Consider the following 17,338-nt stretch of genomic DNA (forward strand, 5'->3'; position numbering starts at 1 on the left):
TCCCTGTTTGCAGTTACAAGGGGGGCAGGCGGCTGTACTCTGCACATCCTCAGAGGCACTCCTGCCTTAATAATTATTTCGAATGCTTCAGAACTGAAGTTCTGGCGCTGGAATCTGGTTAAGAGGCTCAGCCTTGCTTTGTGAGGCTCACGTTAAGCCTTCCCACAGCAGACTAGGCTAAGCGGGATCGGGCAACCAGTACAGCTCTGGCGTGATCACGCCGTTGGCTTAAGACTTCTCAAAAGAATCTCTTTTCAGTAACAAATGCGGGAGTTTAGGTTGAGGCTAGCTAGACATTGTCGCGTCCTCTTCCATAGCGTAGAGTTAAGGCCAATCAGGTCTTGGAAAAATGTTCGCTCGAAGGATATATCTAAATTATTTTGCTCCGGATTTCGGAGTTCAGCATTCCTTCCTATCGGGACATAAGACGCTGAATGTGTTCATAGTTCAGGGCGTTCAATTTATATTGCGATTCATATTTCGATAAATGTGGGAAGCAGGGCAGAGAGAACCAGTCAGGTATTGTTGCTTTGATCTCACTGGAGCGGAGGAAAGGCTAGCTGTGAATGTAACAAGAACCAGTCATCTGGCATAATAAGTGCAGTTCGAATCCACGCATTTCCCTCCCCTTCCCGAGCAAATGCATTCACGTCTCCAAACATAACCCCAGTTGTCCTCAAAACTTTTTTCTTGGAAGTAAGGAGCGATCTCCTGTCTTCACGGTCATCAGCTGGTAAGTCGTCCATTGGAAATGGTTCACGCGCTCTACTGAGGCTCAGTGACTGACCAGTGTTGAACAGGCCAATGAATCAGCCCAGTGGAATTTGTTTCCAAGCAAGTAAGGCTTCAATTCTACATCTACCTACTTGGGAACTCAGGGGGGACTTACTGAGTTATGGGTAGAGGTGCATAGGATTCAGCTGTGCATAAATTGCTTACCCTGCATATGCATAACTCTACGTACTAGGTTAAAGTAAAAGAGCATCGTGAGAGTCAGCGAGGGCGAAACCAGTGGGATATAGAGGATAAATATGACTGGGCCTAAGATCGTCACCGGTTTCAACGCGACTGCTCCCGTTCAGCAGGTGCGTGAATTGTGAAGTAGTCCTGTTGTGATGTCATAGAATAAGGTTGCAAAACGGAGCTTCTCGGTTTAATGAACTTTCACCTAGCAAGCAGGCCATTGGTCTACCGGTAGCTCAATATTGTCTGCACTAACCGGCAGCGGCTCTCAAACAGGGGGCATTCCCACCTTACCTGAAGATGCCGAGAGCTGAACCTAGGACAAAGTATGTGATCTGAAACTAATATATTACCCCTTTTCGATTGCTCTGTAATGTACAATGTAATGGCATTTCTGGAGTAGAGGGTGTGAGAAACCCCTTAGTAAACATGTTCCTGGAATGTCTGTGCTGATGTATTTCAGATGGAGGCATTTGCGAGGAATTGCGCTGACCTCGTATTATCGTTACTTATTATTAATAGCGAACCATCGGTGCAGACGCGCTTTATTATTTGACAAACGGAGGGGGGGGGGGGGCAAATCATTCCCTGAAGCAAGTCTCCTCGATACTTACTTCTACGTTATACCGTTCCAGTCATGATTCCTGTAAAGACTCACCTCAACAAAAGTTCTTGCTTTTAAAACTTTTTTTATTTGATCTTTCTCTCTCTCTCTCTCAAAAAAAAGTTACATAAACAATGGCAGCTAGATTTGTTAAAAATAAACGGATCGTGTAAAAAGTCGTTTGGTTTAAAAAAGATAAAACAGAACCAGTAGCAAACATCCAGTAATAAATAAACATTCTGTCGCTAAAACATCACAAAAGCAAATGAAATTGACATAAATGTTTGACACAACAAACAAAAGTGGTAGTTTCCCGCTCCCCCCCCCATGCTGTTTGCAAATGAGTTTAATAATGACGATTAGAGACATGGCTGAGTTCGACATTGGTATTATTAATTCAATTGGCAGTGAGTCGCTTTTCTTTTGGAGCCGCGTCTCTCAATCTCCACTCCCGGCGGCTTATAAAGTGCTTGCGCTAAATCCCACCTACAGAAGACGCCAACATTCGGTTTGGATGAAAGTTGAGGAAAAGCTAAAAGCTAAACAGGATACAAATAAAAATCCGCTCCCCCTATTTACAACCCGGGAAGAAAGGGATGTCCACGAACGCTGCCCTCTCCACTGCCCCTCCTCGTTTGTGCTCACAATTTGTACAGCGACTCGGCATTCGGGATGCTTTGCAAGCGGCCACGTTGCAAGGAACCGTACTTGCCTTTTCGCTAGCAAAAGCCCAAATGCTCCGTGGGCCGACGGGGACACCGGGGCGGATGGCTAGAAGGCAGGTCCACCCAGGGACCCCTCACTCCGGAGGAATTCCAAGGAGGGCGCTTGATCCTAAGCGAACTCTATTGGAAGGAAGGCTGCAGTCATGGGCGCACTGGAGCCCCACTAAACACGCTGGGGGACTGCTTATGTAACTAAGCGCGGAAGTAGATTGATTTACATCAAGGGGGATTCCTTGCAAGTTCGTGTAGCGAGGACAAAACAGCCCTGCGTTTGGGAAGGCGGAGGAGCGCACACAAAGTCGGTGGACCCAAAAGAACCGTCAACCAAACTCAGACCACTAGTATAGCCACAATCTTCAGGCTCCCCAGGGAAGCTTGTAGGACAGATGCAGCGAGGACTACAACCTTGAAACTGTGCCCAATTCTATCAGCTGAAGTCACTTCAAAGCGAAAGGATAATTTGCGGTCTAGTTCAGATGAAGGGTTGCAATGAAACTGAATGGAGCCTCGTTAATTGGAATGAGAGTCACAAGCACACTTCGTGGCAGTATTAAAAAGAACAATTAGCATGTACTTCCGAGCAGTTGTGCTTAGAATGAAGCTGAATGAGATCGATATCCAAACGTCAAAGGTCAGAGTTCTCTAAGCTCCGACCCTAAATGCATTTACCTGGAATTGTTCAGTTAATATACTTCCAAGAAACGGTGGTTAGGCTTTCAAATGGGACAGCTCATTCCTCTGCATTCCTACTGAGAAATAAGCCCCGCTGAGTTCATTTTGGGTTACCCTCAGGCAAGTTGCTGTAGCGTTACAGACTATGTCTACTTGGAAGTAAGCGTCGTTGAGGTCAACGGACTTTACTTCCACGTATTTGTATACTGTACTGTATAGGTCCAGATCCCTATACCTGCAACACTGAGCCTCTAACACCACGTGAATGTCAGCTGAAGACCGAAACTAACTAGGGAGCGGTGGCAAGTGAACTCTTTGGAGTTTACATCCGAGTAAACCTCGAGGAGCTGTCCCCAAAAGCAGTGCTTAATTTCGGATGGGTACAGCCCATTGCCCCAGAATCTGTAATCCGGAATCTGTTTTACCATAGCTGCCAAGTTATCCCTTTTTTAAAGGGATTTTCCCTTACGCTGAATAGGCTTCCTCGCGAGAAAAGGGAAAACTTGGCAGCTATGGTTTTACTCTCTCTGGTGGAATACAGTATATGCAACTGATTCCAGCAGGAAAGGGGGAGCCAAATTTTAAAACTAGAAAAAAACAAACCAGGTTACATTCAGTACCATAGCTGCCAAGTTATCCCTTTTTTAAAGGGATTTTCCCTTATGCTGAATAGGCTTCCTCGCGAGAAAAGGGAAAACTTGGCAGCTATGCTGATTCAGTACCAATATCGGCTTCTAGAAAATCGCTCAAAAGCTAAGATTCGAAGCACACTTGCTTGGAAGAAAGCTCCCTTTGCTTGCTTGCGAAAACAGCAACCAGAGTGCTTTTCGAATAGAGTTCGAGAGAAATCATGGTTCAAAAGCTTTCCCTACTGTTCTAGACCTGCGCAGGGTAAATGGCTACTTCTAGAAAGAGAAGTTAAGGAGAGTTCCCCCCGCAGGTTTCCAAAGCTTTCTAAGGCTGGCGAGGTGAGTCCGTCAGAGCCTGCGACGGGCGTCTGTTTGCCCCACTTGCCCAGGATCCTGCCCTGTTCACGCCAGCAACGTCTTTCACAAGCTGTCTGACAAGCAGTCCTCCCCCCGCTTCCCCGGTCAGCTTCAGAGTCGGCTTGACTGGCAGCCGCCGATCTCACCCATTCCTCCCTGCCCGACTGCCGCGCGCCTAGCTGGCCTCGTCAGAGTCACTGTAATGGGATCGGGGCGAGAACTCCCCATCGCTGCGATGGGCCGGCGGCGAGGGTTTCCTCCGCTCCTGCTGGGGCTGGCCCGACGGCGGCAGGAGCTGCGCCGGTGAGGGGGCTTTCTGCCCCAACTCCGTGAACGAGGGGAAATGCAGCGGGTCTAGTTGCACAGAGAAGCCTCCTCCTCCTGCCCCGCCCCCTGTCGGCTGCTCTTGGGGAAAACGTGTCCGGCAGTGTCCCGAGGCCTGGGACCTTGGCTGTTGCTGCAGAGCGCCCCCTACAGGCGGGGTGCAGGGCGCGCGCTCGTAAGTCTGGCTCGCGGGGGCGCCGTCGGCGGGAGGTGGGCTGTGCAGCAGCTCGGCCAGCGCGCTGATGTAGATCTGCGCCATCTGCAGCGTCTCGTACTTGGAGAGCTTTTTGTCGTTGTTGAAGGAGGGGATGACATTGCGCAGCTGGTCGAAGGCGTGGTTCAGCCCGTGCATCCGCCGCCGCTCGCGGGCGTTGGCCGCCAGGCGCCTCTGCTTCTGCACGCCGCTCACCTGAGGGCCCTGGCGGAGCAGACCCCCGCCGCTGGGCCCGCGTGGCCGCGTCGCCTGCGCGTCGCCAGGGGTGCCGTCTGCCTGGTGGTGGTGGTGGCGGTGGTGGTGCTCCTGCAACGCGCACAGCTTCCCTGACCCGCCGCTCCGGCTCCGGCTGCCGCCGCCCAAGTGCTCGGCCGCGCCTGCCTCCAAGAGTTCCTCGTCGTCCTCCTCGTCGTCCTCGTCATCTTCTTCCTCATCGTCCCCCTCAGCTGCTCCTGAGAGCAGGTACCTGGGCGACGAGGTGACCCGGCCTGGGCAGCAGATGCCCAACCAGGCTGAGGAGAAGCCGCGACTTGCTGCCGTCGCCTCCTGTCCCAGCAGAAGGCTGTCTTCCAATGGCTGCTGCTGGGAGCCCAAATCCCTGCCGCCTTCGCCCCACTCGCTGGGCGCAGCCACGGCGCGCAGGTGGCTCATGGTGTCTGCGAGGTTTACCTCAGCGCGAGAAGTCGCCGCCGTCTGACCTGCTGCACGCGCCCCTTTCGCTCTCCCCCTCAGCCCGAGACGAACAGCAAGTACTTCAGGAGCCCTGTCTAACCCTGCGACGCGCGCTCATACATAAGGGAAGAGGGAGGAAAATAATAATAATAATAAAGCACACATATACAGACACACGGCCCGCCAACAACTAGGCTTCTCCGGTTGCGGAGGGCGCTGCGCCCCCTTTAAAAAGCGGCACGCGCCGGGTCCCCCACCCTCTCCACCTCCTCCTTCCCCGCACACACCCCTCCTCGGCGCCCCACCCTCCACCTCCCGCCCTCCTCGCGCCAGTCGCGTGTCGGCTCAGCCATTGGAGCGCGCGGGGCCTTGTCGCGTGCGGGCAGCCAATGGGCTAAAGCGTGAAGGTTGGGTGTTTGTTTGGGCTTTCTTTCTGTCTTTCTTTCTTTTGGCCAGCGCCGGAGTAGAAGGCGCGGGCAAGGGAGCAGGAGGAGGAGGACGGAGAGACAGAAAGAAACAAAAAGTTGATATACAAAGGATGGAATACCTGAGTGTCTCTAAGAAACAGTTCCTGTCCCGCCAACAATAAGGCGCGAGTTTTAATAGCAGGCAGGGTATCGCTTGTGCGTCCGTGTGATGGAGAAACTGAGGGAATGGCTGAGCAGGAGTTACATATACTGTACAGTCACGCGGCACCCGGGAGTGAGTGAGGTAAAAGTGTGCCAACTTGTGAGGAAGGGAAAGGCAAGCGGGAGTGCGCGTGCCTAGAAAGGGGTCCTTGCGAGCGCAGATTTCCTGGGTCGCCTAAACTGGCTGGAACGTGGTTTTTGGACGCCTGGGGACCCTGCACCTCACAGCTCTCTGAAACCACGAGCTGCGTTTGGTTTTGCAACGCCTTTGAAGCGGCGCTTCTCCCATTGCCTTCAAGGGGAGGAAGGGGGGCTACCCCTCAAAAACCCCTTCAAAGGCATTGGAATTGCAGTCAAGAAAGGTGGGCCTGTCACGTTCAACTCGAGACGCCCTTTCTTTGAGAGGATTTACACCCCAAAGTCATGGGTAGATCCTGTTGCTTTTTCTTTTCTTCCTTTTGGCGCCGGATTCATCCAGCCTCTGAAGGCGTGAGGAAAAACTTCCTCGCAAGCGCAGAGTCGGCTTTGCCAGAGAGAAGCCTTCGGCTCAGAGGCAGCTGGTGGCGGCTTCTTCGCCGGGCAGCCCGCGAGTGGTGCGCCCTCGGGAAAGGCTGCGCTTTGCAGGACGAAGCGAGGCGCGTGCGGGAAACTGAGCGCCCCCCGGGGACTAAATCGAGCTCTCTGGGCATCTCGGCGGCCAGCTGGCTTGGGCAAGCTGTGGAGCTCGCTAGACGCGCAGATCGAGAGAGGAAACCGAGGTCGAGATGGCACTGAAGCTCAGCCCACACATAGATAGAAGAAGGTCGCTCCTGGGTCGCCTCTGCGCTGGGTCACCAAAGGATTTTGCGCGCGCTTAGAAAGCGCAATTGGCTACAGGGGGGTTACTTCTCAGTAAACACGAAGAGGTTTATGGTGCACTGTTGGCCCACACTGTTGTTGACGAACACTGCCGTGTGTCTACAGCTCTGAATGGTTGTACTTTATAGGTCTGCTAAGCATTAGCATATTCCAAGGGGACATCGAACAAGAGGGATGTACACGAACAGATTCTAAACTTATAAAGATCCTGGCGAAATACTATATTAACACCTCCATCATTTTGAAGTTTAAATAATTTACAGTATTGCGGTAGTATTTTGGCTCTGTGGGTGTGCTCTGGGTCAATGGAGATGTGTTCATTCCCCAAATCAATGCTATTTTAAAATTATATCTTCTAAGAGGGGTGAGTTGGGGAGAGACTTCAAAGAAGTGTGACTAGCCCAAGGTCACCCAGCAACTGCATGTGGAGGAGCGGAGATGCAAACCCAGTTCACCAGATTATGAGTCTACCGCTCTTAACCACTACACCACACTGGCTTTTCATTACACTGGGATGCACTCCAGCTTAATTATATTGATATATCAGAAGGCCCATGCATGTCAGCATTGCTTACAAGAATACCAGCAATTAGCACATGCAAGGTTGGGTCTGCACAACGTAAGGCTTGTAGGGTAGACTGGTTGAAGCCCTCCAGGTATCCACCATTTGCACTAGTTTCCAACTCCTTTGTGATTACTTCAATAGAGGGCCTCTCAACTCCAGCAGAAGTGAGGGTGGGAGGGAGACTTCTGGGTTGAGTGCTCCAGCGCAGTGGACTCCCAAAAAAACCCCAGATCGAGCTTTCTGGGGGCATAGTTGTCCGGCTGGGCGCAAAAGCTGCTACCCCCTCCCCGGTAAGGCTCTGTTTTGAGCCCCCGAGAGTGAGGGGGTCAGAGCAGCAGCACATTCGGATGCAGAACGTTTCCTTTGACAGCGCGAAGCTGCAGGACTGCGAGGATTGAGCGCTCAATTCTTCCAAAGAAAATTGCTAAGAGGACTGTACCGTGAGTACTGAGTTATTGGATTTAATTTGAAGAGAATTTGGCCACGGGAAAGGGATTTTAAAGACTGAAGCCGGTCCCTTCCCACTGATCATCACAGAAAGCAAAGACATATAACTAAAGCCAGAAAATAGTGCAAGAAGTTAAACTTCCAAAGGCAGGATTGAAATCCTCCCCCCCAGAAGCAGGGGAAGGGGGAGGAAATTTATATTGATTTATATCCCTGTGAAATCTGAGAATTTGGACTGATAAAGTGACATCCTTTGTCATAGCTGCACGAGAAAATGCTGCACGCGACAGCCTAAAGGAAGGAGACATTCCACTTTCACTTTTCTATTCAGAGACACTGAATGCACCCCCCCACATCCTGTTTTCTCTCTGTGGTGACCTTCAAGTCAAGATGGCAGCCACAATAACAGATGGTCAATATGTGGACATAATAAAACTGATGCAAGAAAATAAGCAGGTATTGAAAGCATGTATTTCTGAAGTTAAAAAATTTGGTGACTGTCTTAAAGGCTTCAAAGTGAACTTTGAAGAAAAAATGGATACAGAAGAAAAACAGCAAGAAGTGGACGTTGGATGGGAGGATGTAGAGGTTAAAAAGTTGGGGACTGTCTTAAAAACTTCAAAGTGAACTTTGAAGAAAAAAATGGTTTAAGAAGAAAATCAGCAAAAACTGCAATTGAAAGACTGTGCTTTCAATGAGGAAAGAGGAGCGCATTTCCAGTTGAGAAGAAAAGAAGATTGGGCAAGGGAAATAGGAAGGGGAGCTGTCAGGAGTGGGTTAGAAAGAAGAGAGGATTGGCAGGGAAGGTGGCAGCGGGGGGAGAACAGGAATGAGGGGGAGGGAAGACACTGGAGAATGGGAGTGGGGTGAAAATTGTGAATAATAATGTATTAATTGGGAGAAAGTAACCTGTAGTTATGAAGAGGATGGGAAAATTTGGAAATAATCTAAAAAGAATTTAATTATATATATTAAAATTTAGTGAATACGAAAGAAATTTAGAAGAGATGTATAGGCTAAAGGAAGAAAATATTTTAAGATTGTGTAAATGAAAAGGAAAATAGGTAATGAATTAGAATAGATTAATTATGGTATTAGGGAATAATGGAGTTCCCCTGTGCCCCTAGTCTTCACCCCTTGTCTCAGACCTTCTGGTGGCAGGGGGAGGTGCTGGGATGAGGGATGGGGGGCGGGGGGCTTTCAATGTGAAAAAGGACTGCCTCCTCCGTCCTACTACATCTGAGGATTCCTTGGTGGCAGGGGGATCTTTGGAAAGGGGGTGGGGGTGGGGGCAGTATAATATATGTAAGAAAAATTGAGATAAGGATTGGAAAATTATGATAAAGGATATTGCTAAAGAAGGTTATAAATTGAAGATCAGAAGGGGGGGAAGGGGGAAGTCTATAAGATAATGATTTGAAAAATGGATGTTTTAAAGTTTATTTTTTCTTCCCCCCCCTTTTTCCTTTTGTTTGTGTTTGTTGGTGTATTTGTTATATTGTATGCTTATTTGCTTAATTATGTTTAAAAAAAAACCAATAAAAAATAGTATTAAAAAGAAGTGAGAGTGGGAGAATGCTTGCATCCGTGGTCCTGCATTCATCTTCTGTGGTACCTCCTGGAGTTGATTTCAAATCCACTCCAAGATTGTGAAGTGCCTAACAGCATGATAAGATTGGAAATTGTGGGAAGAGGAAGTTTGTCCCAGCCTAGGAGGAAACAGGAAGTTCCGACTGGCTGGTCCAAACATGTCCACTCTAGGAATGTTGTATTTGACTGCTCTGTGTTTCACATCCCACGGAAATGCTGTATGTACCAGTACAGTAGCTGACAATGGTATTGTCTAGCTATACCGTAGCTTCCTGAAGCACAGGCCACAGGACAACGGCCTAATGTTGGATGGAAGCTCTCAGGGGATTGTTGCGGCTACTCTCGAGTAAAGACGCTCCAGTCCGCTCTGTCTTTCAGAGGTTTATTGTGCATATTATTTACAATGCAGAGATACAGTATCAGAAAACATGACTGTCTAGTCCGATTCAGAACCCGGCAATGGCTGCTTCTGGCACTTTGGCCAGCATAAAAGCCTGGGCACCCCAAAGCGCCTCCTCCCAGCCCTGCATGTGGGCGCGCACCTCAATTTGGGCGCCGGAAGAGGCTGCGTTCCTTCTCCCGTCCTTCGGCTGGAGCATTGCAGAGGCTCTGGCACTTCGCTGCACTGACACTTCTGAGAGCCCTCTCTCCTCCCCGCTCCATTCGTCATTCCCTCCTCCTGAGCCACTGCTAGTGCTGTCACTGGGTGAAGTGCTGGTCGGGATGACTGGGGGAGGGCTCCTGACAGAAGCCTTAGTGCAATAGTTCACAATTCTCAGTTCAGAAGTTCACAGATCTGAGGGCTACTTTTACATAATTATTAACATAGGGAAGACATTACTTCTGTATTTACTACCAGATAATGTATTTTTTAAAAAATTATTTTTATTAAAGATTTTCTTGGGTTACAAAGGTAATGCAATGTCTCATTCATTTTTTTCTTCTTCCATGCATCATTTTTACACATCAATTTTACTTGTTGAGATAATGTATTTGCAATAGTGCTTTCTTTTGAACTCATCTGTTAACCCCCCTTTTTCTTCCTGGTCTTATAGAATGCTCTCTTTTATTCTGGGTCCTGGATCTTCTGCCCACCCCCCATAAAAAACCCTTGCTTACAAGATGATGGCTTCCCTTCTGAAAATCAGCATATATTTGAGTACATACAAATAAAACTTGCAATCTTGTGTCATGGTTCAGTGCCCTGAGTTCTTTTTTAGGATCTAGCAACATCTCTGTTGGCTGCTTAGGAATGCTGAACCAGTGATAAGTGAATTTACCTTGGCTTGATTTAGAATTGGCTTGGTAATTACAAGCTTTCTTGGTGAGAGTTCAGGAAAAAACAACAACCCTCAATCATTTTATGCATGTTTTCTGCTTGTTCTTAATAGTGGCACATGGATGCTGATAGTGCCCCCCACCCCCACATACCATATTGTATTGCCCCTATGGTTCCCAGCATTAGCCCTGGCATGGAGCCACTATACAACCAGCAAAAAGAGAGAATTTTAGAAGGGAATGGGACCAAACAATCACATGAGGTATTTGCCAAGAACATGAGCACTGGCTCAAATAGAAGAGATACTCGCCAAATGAAAGATTGCATGGTTGAGCAGTCTAGTTATTTAACTAACAGCAATCCATGGGAATTTAAGTGAAACTAAAGGGTTTACCATTAGAGAACTATTTGCGCTTCTTTCATTCGGTGCCCAGCCTAATAGATACTGTAGTAACAGGGCATGATTGGGATTCTATTTTATATTCAGATTTGGAAAATGATTTATTGGGTAAACGGTACTCAGTTTGGAATACACCTGATTATGAGCTGCAGAGATTCATATTCTGAACCAAGTAATGGACTTCAGTGACACCATTAATTATTTATTCATTCATTTATGTATTGAATTTATATACCTCCCTATACCCGGAGGTCTCAGGGTGGTTCACAAAACAAGATCAACATATAAAACCACAATATATCTAATCAAAATAAAATCAACAACCCAATAACTCCCCCCTCCCCCACAAAAGAACCACATTTTAAAAGGTCATAGGATGTCAATCAAATCAAAGGCCTGGTTAAAAAGGAATGTTTTTGCCTGGCACCTTGTTGTTGTTGTTGTTTAGTCATTTAGTCGTGTCCGACTCTTCGTGACCCCATGGACCATAGCACGCCAGGCACTCCTGTCTTGCACTGCCTCCCGCAGTTTGGTCAAACTCATGTTCGTAGCTTCAAGAACACTGTCCAACCATCTCGTCCTCTGTCGTCCCCTTCTCCTTGTGCCCTCAATCTTTCCCAACACCAGGGTCTTTTCCAGGGAGTCTTCTCTTTTCATGAGGTGGCCAAAGTATTGGAGCCTCAGCTTCACGATCTGTCCTTCCAGTGAGCACTCAGGGCTGATTTCCTTAAAAATGGATAGGTTTGATCTTCTTGCAGTCCATGGGACTCTCAAGAGTCTTTTCCAGCACCATAATTCAAAAGCATCAATTCTTCGGCAATCAGCCTGGCACCTAAAGGTGTATAAATGAAGGCGCCAGGTGAACTTCCCTGGGGAGAGCATTCCACAGACGGGGAATCAGCATAGAGTAGGCCTGTTCTTGTGTTGCCACCCTTTGGACCTCTGGAGGAGGAGGCACATGAAGAAGGGCCTCAGAATATGATCTCAGGATCCGGGGAGGTTCATATGCAAAGAGGACTGAGGTATTGCAGTCCTGAGCCGTTTAAGGCTTTATAGGTCAAAACCAGCACTTTGAATTGGGCCTGGAAACTAATTGGTAGGACCAGGATCAGTGTAATATGTTCAAATTGCCTTGCTCCGGTGAACCATCTTCAGAGGCAGCCCTACGTATAACACATTGCAGTAATCTAACCTTGAGTTTACAAGACCATAGACAACAGTAGTTGTCCAGATATGGGTGTAACTGGGCCACCAGCTGAAGCTGACGGAAGGCACTCTGTGCCACTGAGGCCACCTGAGCCTCAAGCAACAGCAAAGGATCCAGGAGTACCCCCAAGCTACAAACCTGATCCTCCAGAGGAAGTGTAATCCCATCAAAAGCAGGTGATTTCCTACCCATCTGGTCTAGGGAACTTTCCACTAACAGTGCCTCAGTCCTATCTGGATTGAGCTTCAGTTTGTTGGCTCTCATCCAGTCCATTATATTGAGGCAATACACTGGTCCAGCACTTCCACTGCCTCACCTGCAGATGTAAAGGAGAAATAGAGCTGAGTGTCTTCAGCATACTGCTGACAATGTACTCCAAACCTCTGGATAACCCCACCTAGCATTTTTATGTAGATTTTAAGCAACTTGGGGGGGTAGGATTGAGCCCTGAGGAACCCCACATTGAAGGTTCCACGGGACTGAAAAGCATTCCCCAAGTAACACCCTCTGGGAACGACCATCCAAGTAGGACTGGAATCACCACAAAGCAGAGCCACCTACCTCTAGTTCAGAGAGTTGCTCCAGAAGGATACCATGGTTGATGGCATCGAAAGCCACTGCGAGGGTGAGATGAATTAACAGCATGCCATCTTAGGGGCCATCTTAGGGGTGGCCCCTACAACGGCCATCTTAGGGGTGGCCTCTCTCTCTCTACAGAGAGGGTGACCAAAGCAGTTTCTGTGCCAAAACCAGGCCTAAACCCCAATGGAAATGGATCCATCTGGTTATGATGGACTAGAGGCAGTGATCAAATCATGGGGCAACAGCAGCTCCATCCTATGACTGCTTGTAACTTTAGTCAAACAGTGTCCCTCTGTATTCTAGAAACAGTATCTAAGAAGGCTGGAGCAAAAGGTGAAGGGGGTCACTTGTGATTCAGCAGCTGGGGTCACCCCTAAGATGGCCGCCGGGCATGCGTAGAAGCTATTTCCAGCACCAGCGGCGGCCATTTTCTAGTGCCCATAGATGGGCAAACCGGCACCAGAAAAATGGCTGCCATCAGGAGCGGATTTAAGGGAGATTTATGGGAGAGGAGCTCAAACGGGAGACCGCTGGGAAATGGTAAGGAAATACCGGGGGGGGGGTTTCCCGGGGAATACGGGGTACTTGGCAGCTATGGGAAGCAACTCCCATGGCAGGTTGCTAGGAACATATAAGACAAGGAAAAGTTCTTACCATCTCCTTTTTATTCAATATTTACAGAGAGAGACTTGGAATGCAGCCTCTAGGAATGGCGTTGTCCTAAGTGACTCTCCACCCCCTTTTTCTCACACTTCCTCATTCCTCATTGACATCATCTCCCCTATGAGTGGCGCGGAGGGTCCTTTGCTTCGGAGTCCTTTGCTCTACTACTTTCAAGGCTCGCTGGGTTATGGGGGGGGGTCTGGAATGCTTTCTAAAGACACTGTGTCCATCAGCTGTTGCCCTCCTGATGCTTCCTCTTCCTCCTCCTCCTCTCCCATTATTTCCCCCTCATCTGCCTCTGAGCTGTGACCTCCCTCAAACCCTTGTTGTAATTCTGAACTGTCTTCTTCTCTGGAAGGGTCAGGCTGGGGAGGCGGTCTCCACCATTCCTCCTCTGCCCAGTCCCTGACAGGCTGTTTGAGTAAACACGGGGGGGGGGGGAGATTTACTCACATCAAAAGACTTTCCAGGAGTCAACAGATACAGTGATGAAAATCAGGCGGGCAATAATCCTTAAAAATTATAAAAGGAGAACTTATGGTCAACCTACTCCATTTTGGGTAAGAAGAAGAATGTGTTGTGACAGGAAGAATATTAAGTTGTCTATTGTTCCCCCTCCTGCCACAGAAGTTTAGAGGATATGACATCATACAGTTCCCCGTTTGTGACTTTCTAGCAATTATGCATTTGTGATTTGGCTGCAGATTCTCCCACACCTATAACACTGGAGCAGCACGCATCAAAGCTTTTGTCCCACCCACCACTGTAAGTCAAGGGCGGCAGACCTTTTTCAGCCTAATAATGGCTGCAATCCCTTCTGGAGGCCACATGCCTGTGGCAGGCAGGGCCATGGGGCAAAAGTGGGTGAAGCAACAAATATGAAGTTTACCTTTGCACTGTAGGCTAGCTTCTATGTACACTTCTCTGTCCTCCATCTAGGCAAGTCAAAGGCATTATTAGAGTAAAAAAAACAATAGTCTGCCAAGAGCACGTGAGGAGAGCGTGAAGCAATGCTGGTGAGAGGTGTAGCTGCAGAAGGGGAGTGGTATGAGAAGGTGGCCAGATAGAGAGGGCTGGGGCCTGTAGTTCCCCAAACCTGATATAAGTGGTGGAACAGTATTCCTCAAAACCAGGGGTCCCCAGACTACGGCCCGGGGGCCACATACGGCCCCCAAGGCTATTTTATGCGGTCCCCAGGGACCCCCACCCCCGCTGCCGCCGATGCGGCGCGGCTCCCGACTTCCAACCCGGAAAAGCGATGAAAATAGCTTGTGTGCATGTGTCATTTCCGGTGCACTTCCGGGTCGGAGGAGGCTTCTGCACATGCACACAAGCTATTTCTGGCGCTTTCCAGGTTGGGAGTGTGCCAGAAATAGTGTTTGCGCATGCACGCGTACAGCCACATGCCCCCACGCGCTCCCCCACCCTCCGGCCCACCACGCAATTGGCGCAGCGGGCATCCGGCCCAAAGCCGGGTAAGTTTGGGGACCCCTGCTCAAACCATAATGTGGCTGAGGAAATCCCTGAGTGGGAGCTTGGATTCACATCACAAATGCACATCTCTCTGGGCATTTCAGTGGCTTGTATTTTGTGGGGATTGTTGAGTGAATGGATATAACTGACATGCATATAGGAAAGTAAACTCATGCATTGCAGTAGGTTAGACTAGAGGGCTCTTGTGGTCCCTTCCAACTCTACAATTCTATTAACTGAAACAAACACTTTCTATTATCACGTAGATAGGATTAACAGCAGGGTGCCAGTCTGTGATCCTAAAGGAAATTATTTTGTTTTCAACATGAATATAAAGTAAGTGATTTGAGACTTGTGGTTTTTTTGTTTTTTTATACTGCCTGTAGGTTTGCACAGTCAGTTCCACTGACTTCAAGGAGAGGAAGTAAAAATAATTTTTTTAAAAAATCCCTTAAATTCAAATACTCAAGACTTTACTGACTTACATAGATTAGTTTTCTTTATCTTTTATTCATCGCACTGGCTGCTCTTATAAGCATCTCTTCCTGGAGTAAATCCAGTCATCTATTGAAACTCCTGACACTGTCTGTGTCCTTTGCAATGCATACCCTTTGCAACTACACATGCACGAGGAGAGTCAATGTCAAAGGCGGTAGGTGGCTCCTTGTGGGGTTGCATTTAGCTCTGCCTCTCTGAGAATAAGATAAATGTAAGTGTTGAAGAACTCCTGGGGTTGGCTGAATTCATTTGGTATTCAACACTGCCTGGCTCTTTTCTCTTCTATTACTGGCTCTCTTTGTATGTTCAAGCCTACTTGAGTTTCTTTTCTCTTTTGTTGGACTTGGTCCCTTTGATGTGAATCAGGGTACGCCCTGCCGTAGAGAGAACTTCACAGGAATCGGAAATATAAGCAACGGACTGCTCAGGAAAGAGTCACTGTATAGCAGCAGGAATGTCTGAAGGCTTAAACATGTATTTTCCACAGAATCAAGGTGAATCAAAGATCATCAAGGGGGCCAGAAGCAGAAAAAAATATCAATCAAAACTGTTCTGTTTCTTAGAGTTTGCTTCTAAACGTGTTTACTTGGAAGCCTCTGCCACTCAAATCAGCGAGACCTATTGCCGAGTTAAAACATGTTTAGGATCAGGCTGAGAATCAAGCAAAGTTCTAATAATAATAATAATAATAATAATAATAATAATAATAATATATTTATACCCTGCCCATCTGGCTGAGTTTCCCCAGCCACTCTGGGCGGCTCCTAATCAAGTATTAAAAACAATACAGCATTAAATATTAAAAACTTCCCTAAACAAGGCTGCCTTCAGATGTCTTTTGAAAAGGATAGCTGCTTATTTCCTTGACATCAGGTGGGAGGGCGTTCCACAGGGCGGGCACCACTACCGAGAAGGCCCTGTCTGGTACCCTGCAACCTCACTTCTCACAATGAGGGAACTGCCAGAAGGCCCTAGGCGCTGGATCTCAGTGTCCGGGCTGAACGATGGGGGTGGAGATGCTCCTTCAGGTATATAGGACCAAGGCCATTTAAGGCTTTAAAGGTCAGCACCCATTCAGTTTAGAGACAGAGGAAAGATCCTGGAAGTTCATGCAGGATCAAAAAGGTCCAAAGCTATAAAGAGAATTCACACAGTGTCAGAATCACTTGTTCTTCACTTTTGCTAAGAGCTTTTCATGGTGCATTTATAGTAAGTATTTTGCTTAATTTTCTTGATGCTGAATTCGTAACTCAAGTTGAGAAAAGCAAAAACTTGCTTTTTTCATAATGTAATGCCACATTCCGCCCACATCTGTAGGCCACTTGCTCATCTTGCAGCTTGATACACAATCTGTTGATGTGGAAACACTTGGATTTAAAGACAGATCAAAATTCTACTACCGCTAAGCAAGACTGAAAGAGATTACAATTAATGACATTGCTAACAGTGACAACTTTCAGAACAATTGGCTAGGGCAGATCTACATTCCTGGTTTTTAACATTAAGGAAGGGTAAGGAATGGTTTTCTTAATGTAGATGGGCACATGACATCCAGCTTTTAATATTCATAGTGGATTCTTAAAATGTGACACCAAAGGGCACTGCAGAGCAACCAGCAGTAGGGAGATAGCCCTTTTGACAAAAAAGAGGTAAGAAACGCTTTATTTTACAAGTATGCCCTGTGATGTTTAGGAACTATATATCTATCATTCTAGTAATGCTAAACAGATGAGTGTAGATCAATCCCTAGTGTCTATCTCCATAGTAGCTCCAACCAGCAGGTTGCTTTTGCCTATAAGGAACTCTCCAACTACAGTGGAACCTCGGTTTATGAACACCTCGGTTTATGAATTTTCGGTTTATGAACACTGCGGACCCATCTGGAACGGATTAATTCATTTTTCATTACTTTCAATGGGAAAGTTCGCTTCAGTTTATGAACGCTTCAGTTTATGAACAGACTTCCGGAACCAATTACACCCATGCT

At 47.7% G+C, this 17,338-nt stretch overlaps 1 protein-coding gene and 1 pseudogene across 1 annotated transcript; both read right to left on the reverse strand.

Annotated features, from left to right (window-relative positions):
- Positions 1-12,539, reverse strand: part of LOC148687389 (uncharacterized) — a 98,213-nt pseudogene extending 85,674 nt beyond the window's left edge.
- Positions 1,588-5,346, reverse strand: ATOH1 (atonal bHLH transcription factor 1). Its single transcript, XM_035112926.3, has one exon. It carries the CDS (start codon positions 5,137-5,139, stop codon positions 4,126-4,128), a length of 1,014 nt encoding a protein of 337 aa, XP_034968817.1. The 5' UTR covers positions 5,140-5,346; the 3' UTR covers positions 1,588-4,125.
- Positions 12,540-17,338: the final 4,799 nt, after the last annotated feature.

This window comes from Zootoca vivipara, chromosome Z1 (genome assembly GCF_965207765.1).
Source record: "Zootoca vivipara chromosome Z1, rZooViv2.hap1.1, whole genome shotgun sequence".
NCBI classification, from domain to species: Eukaryota; Metazoa; Chordata; class Lepidosauria; order Squamata; family Lacertidae; genus Zootoca; species Zootoca vivipara.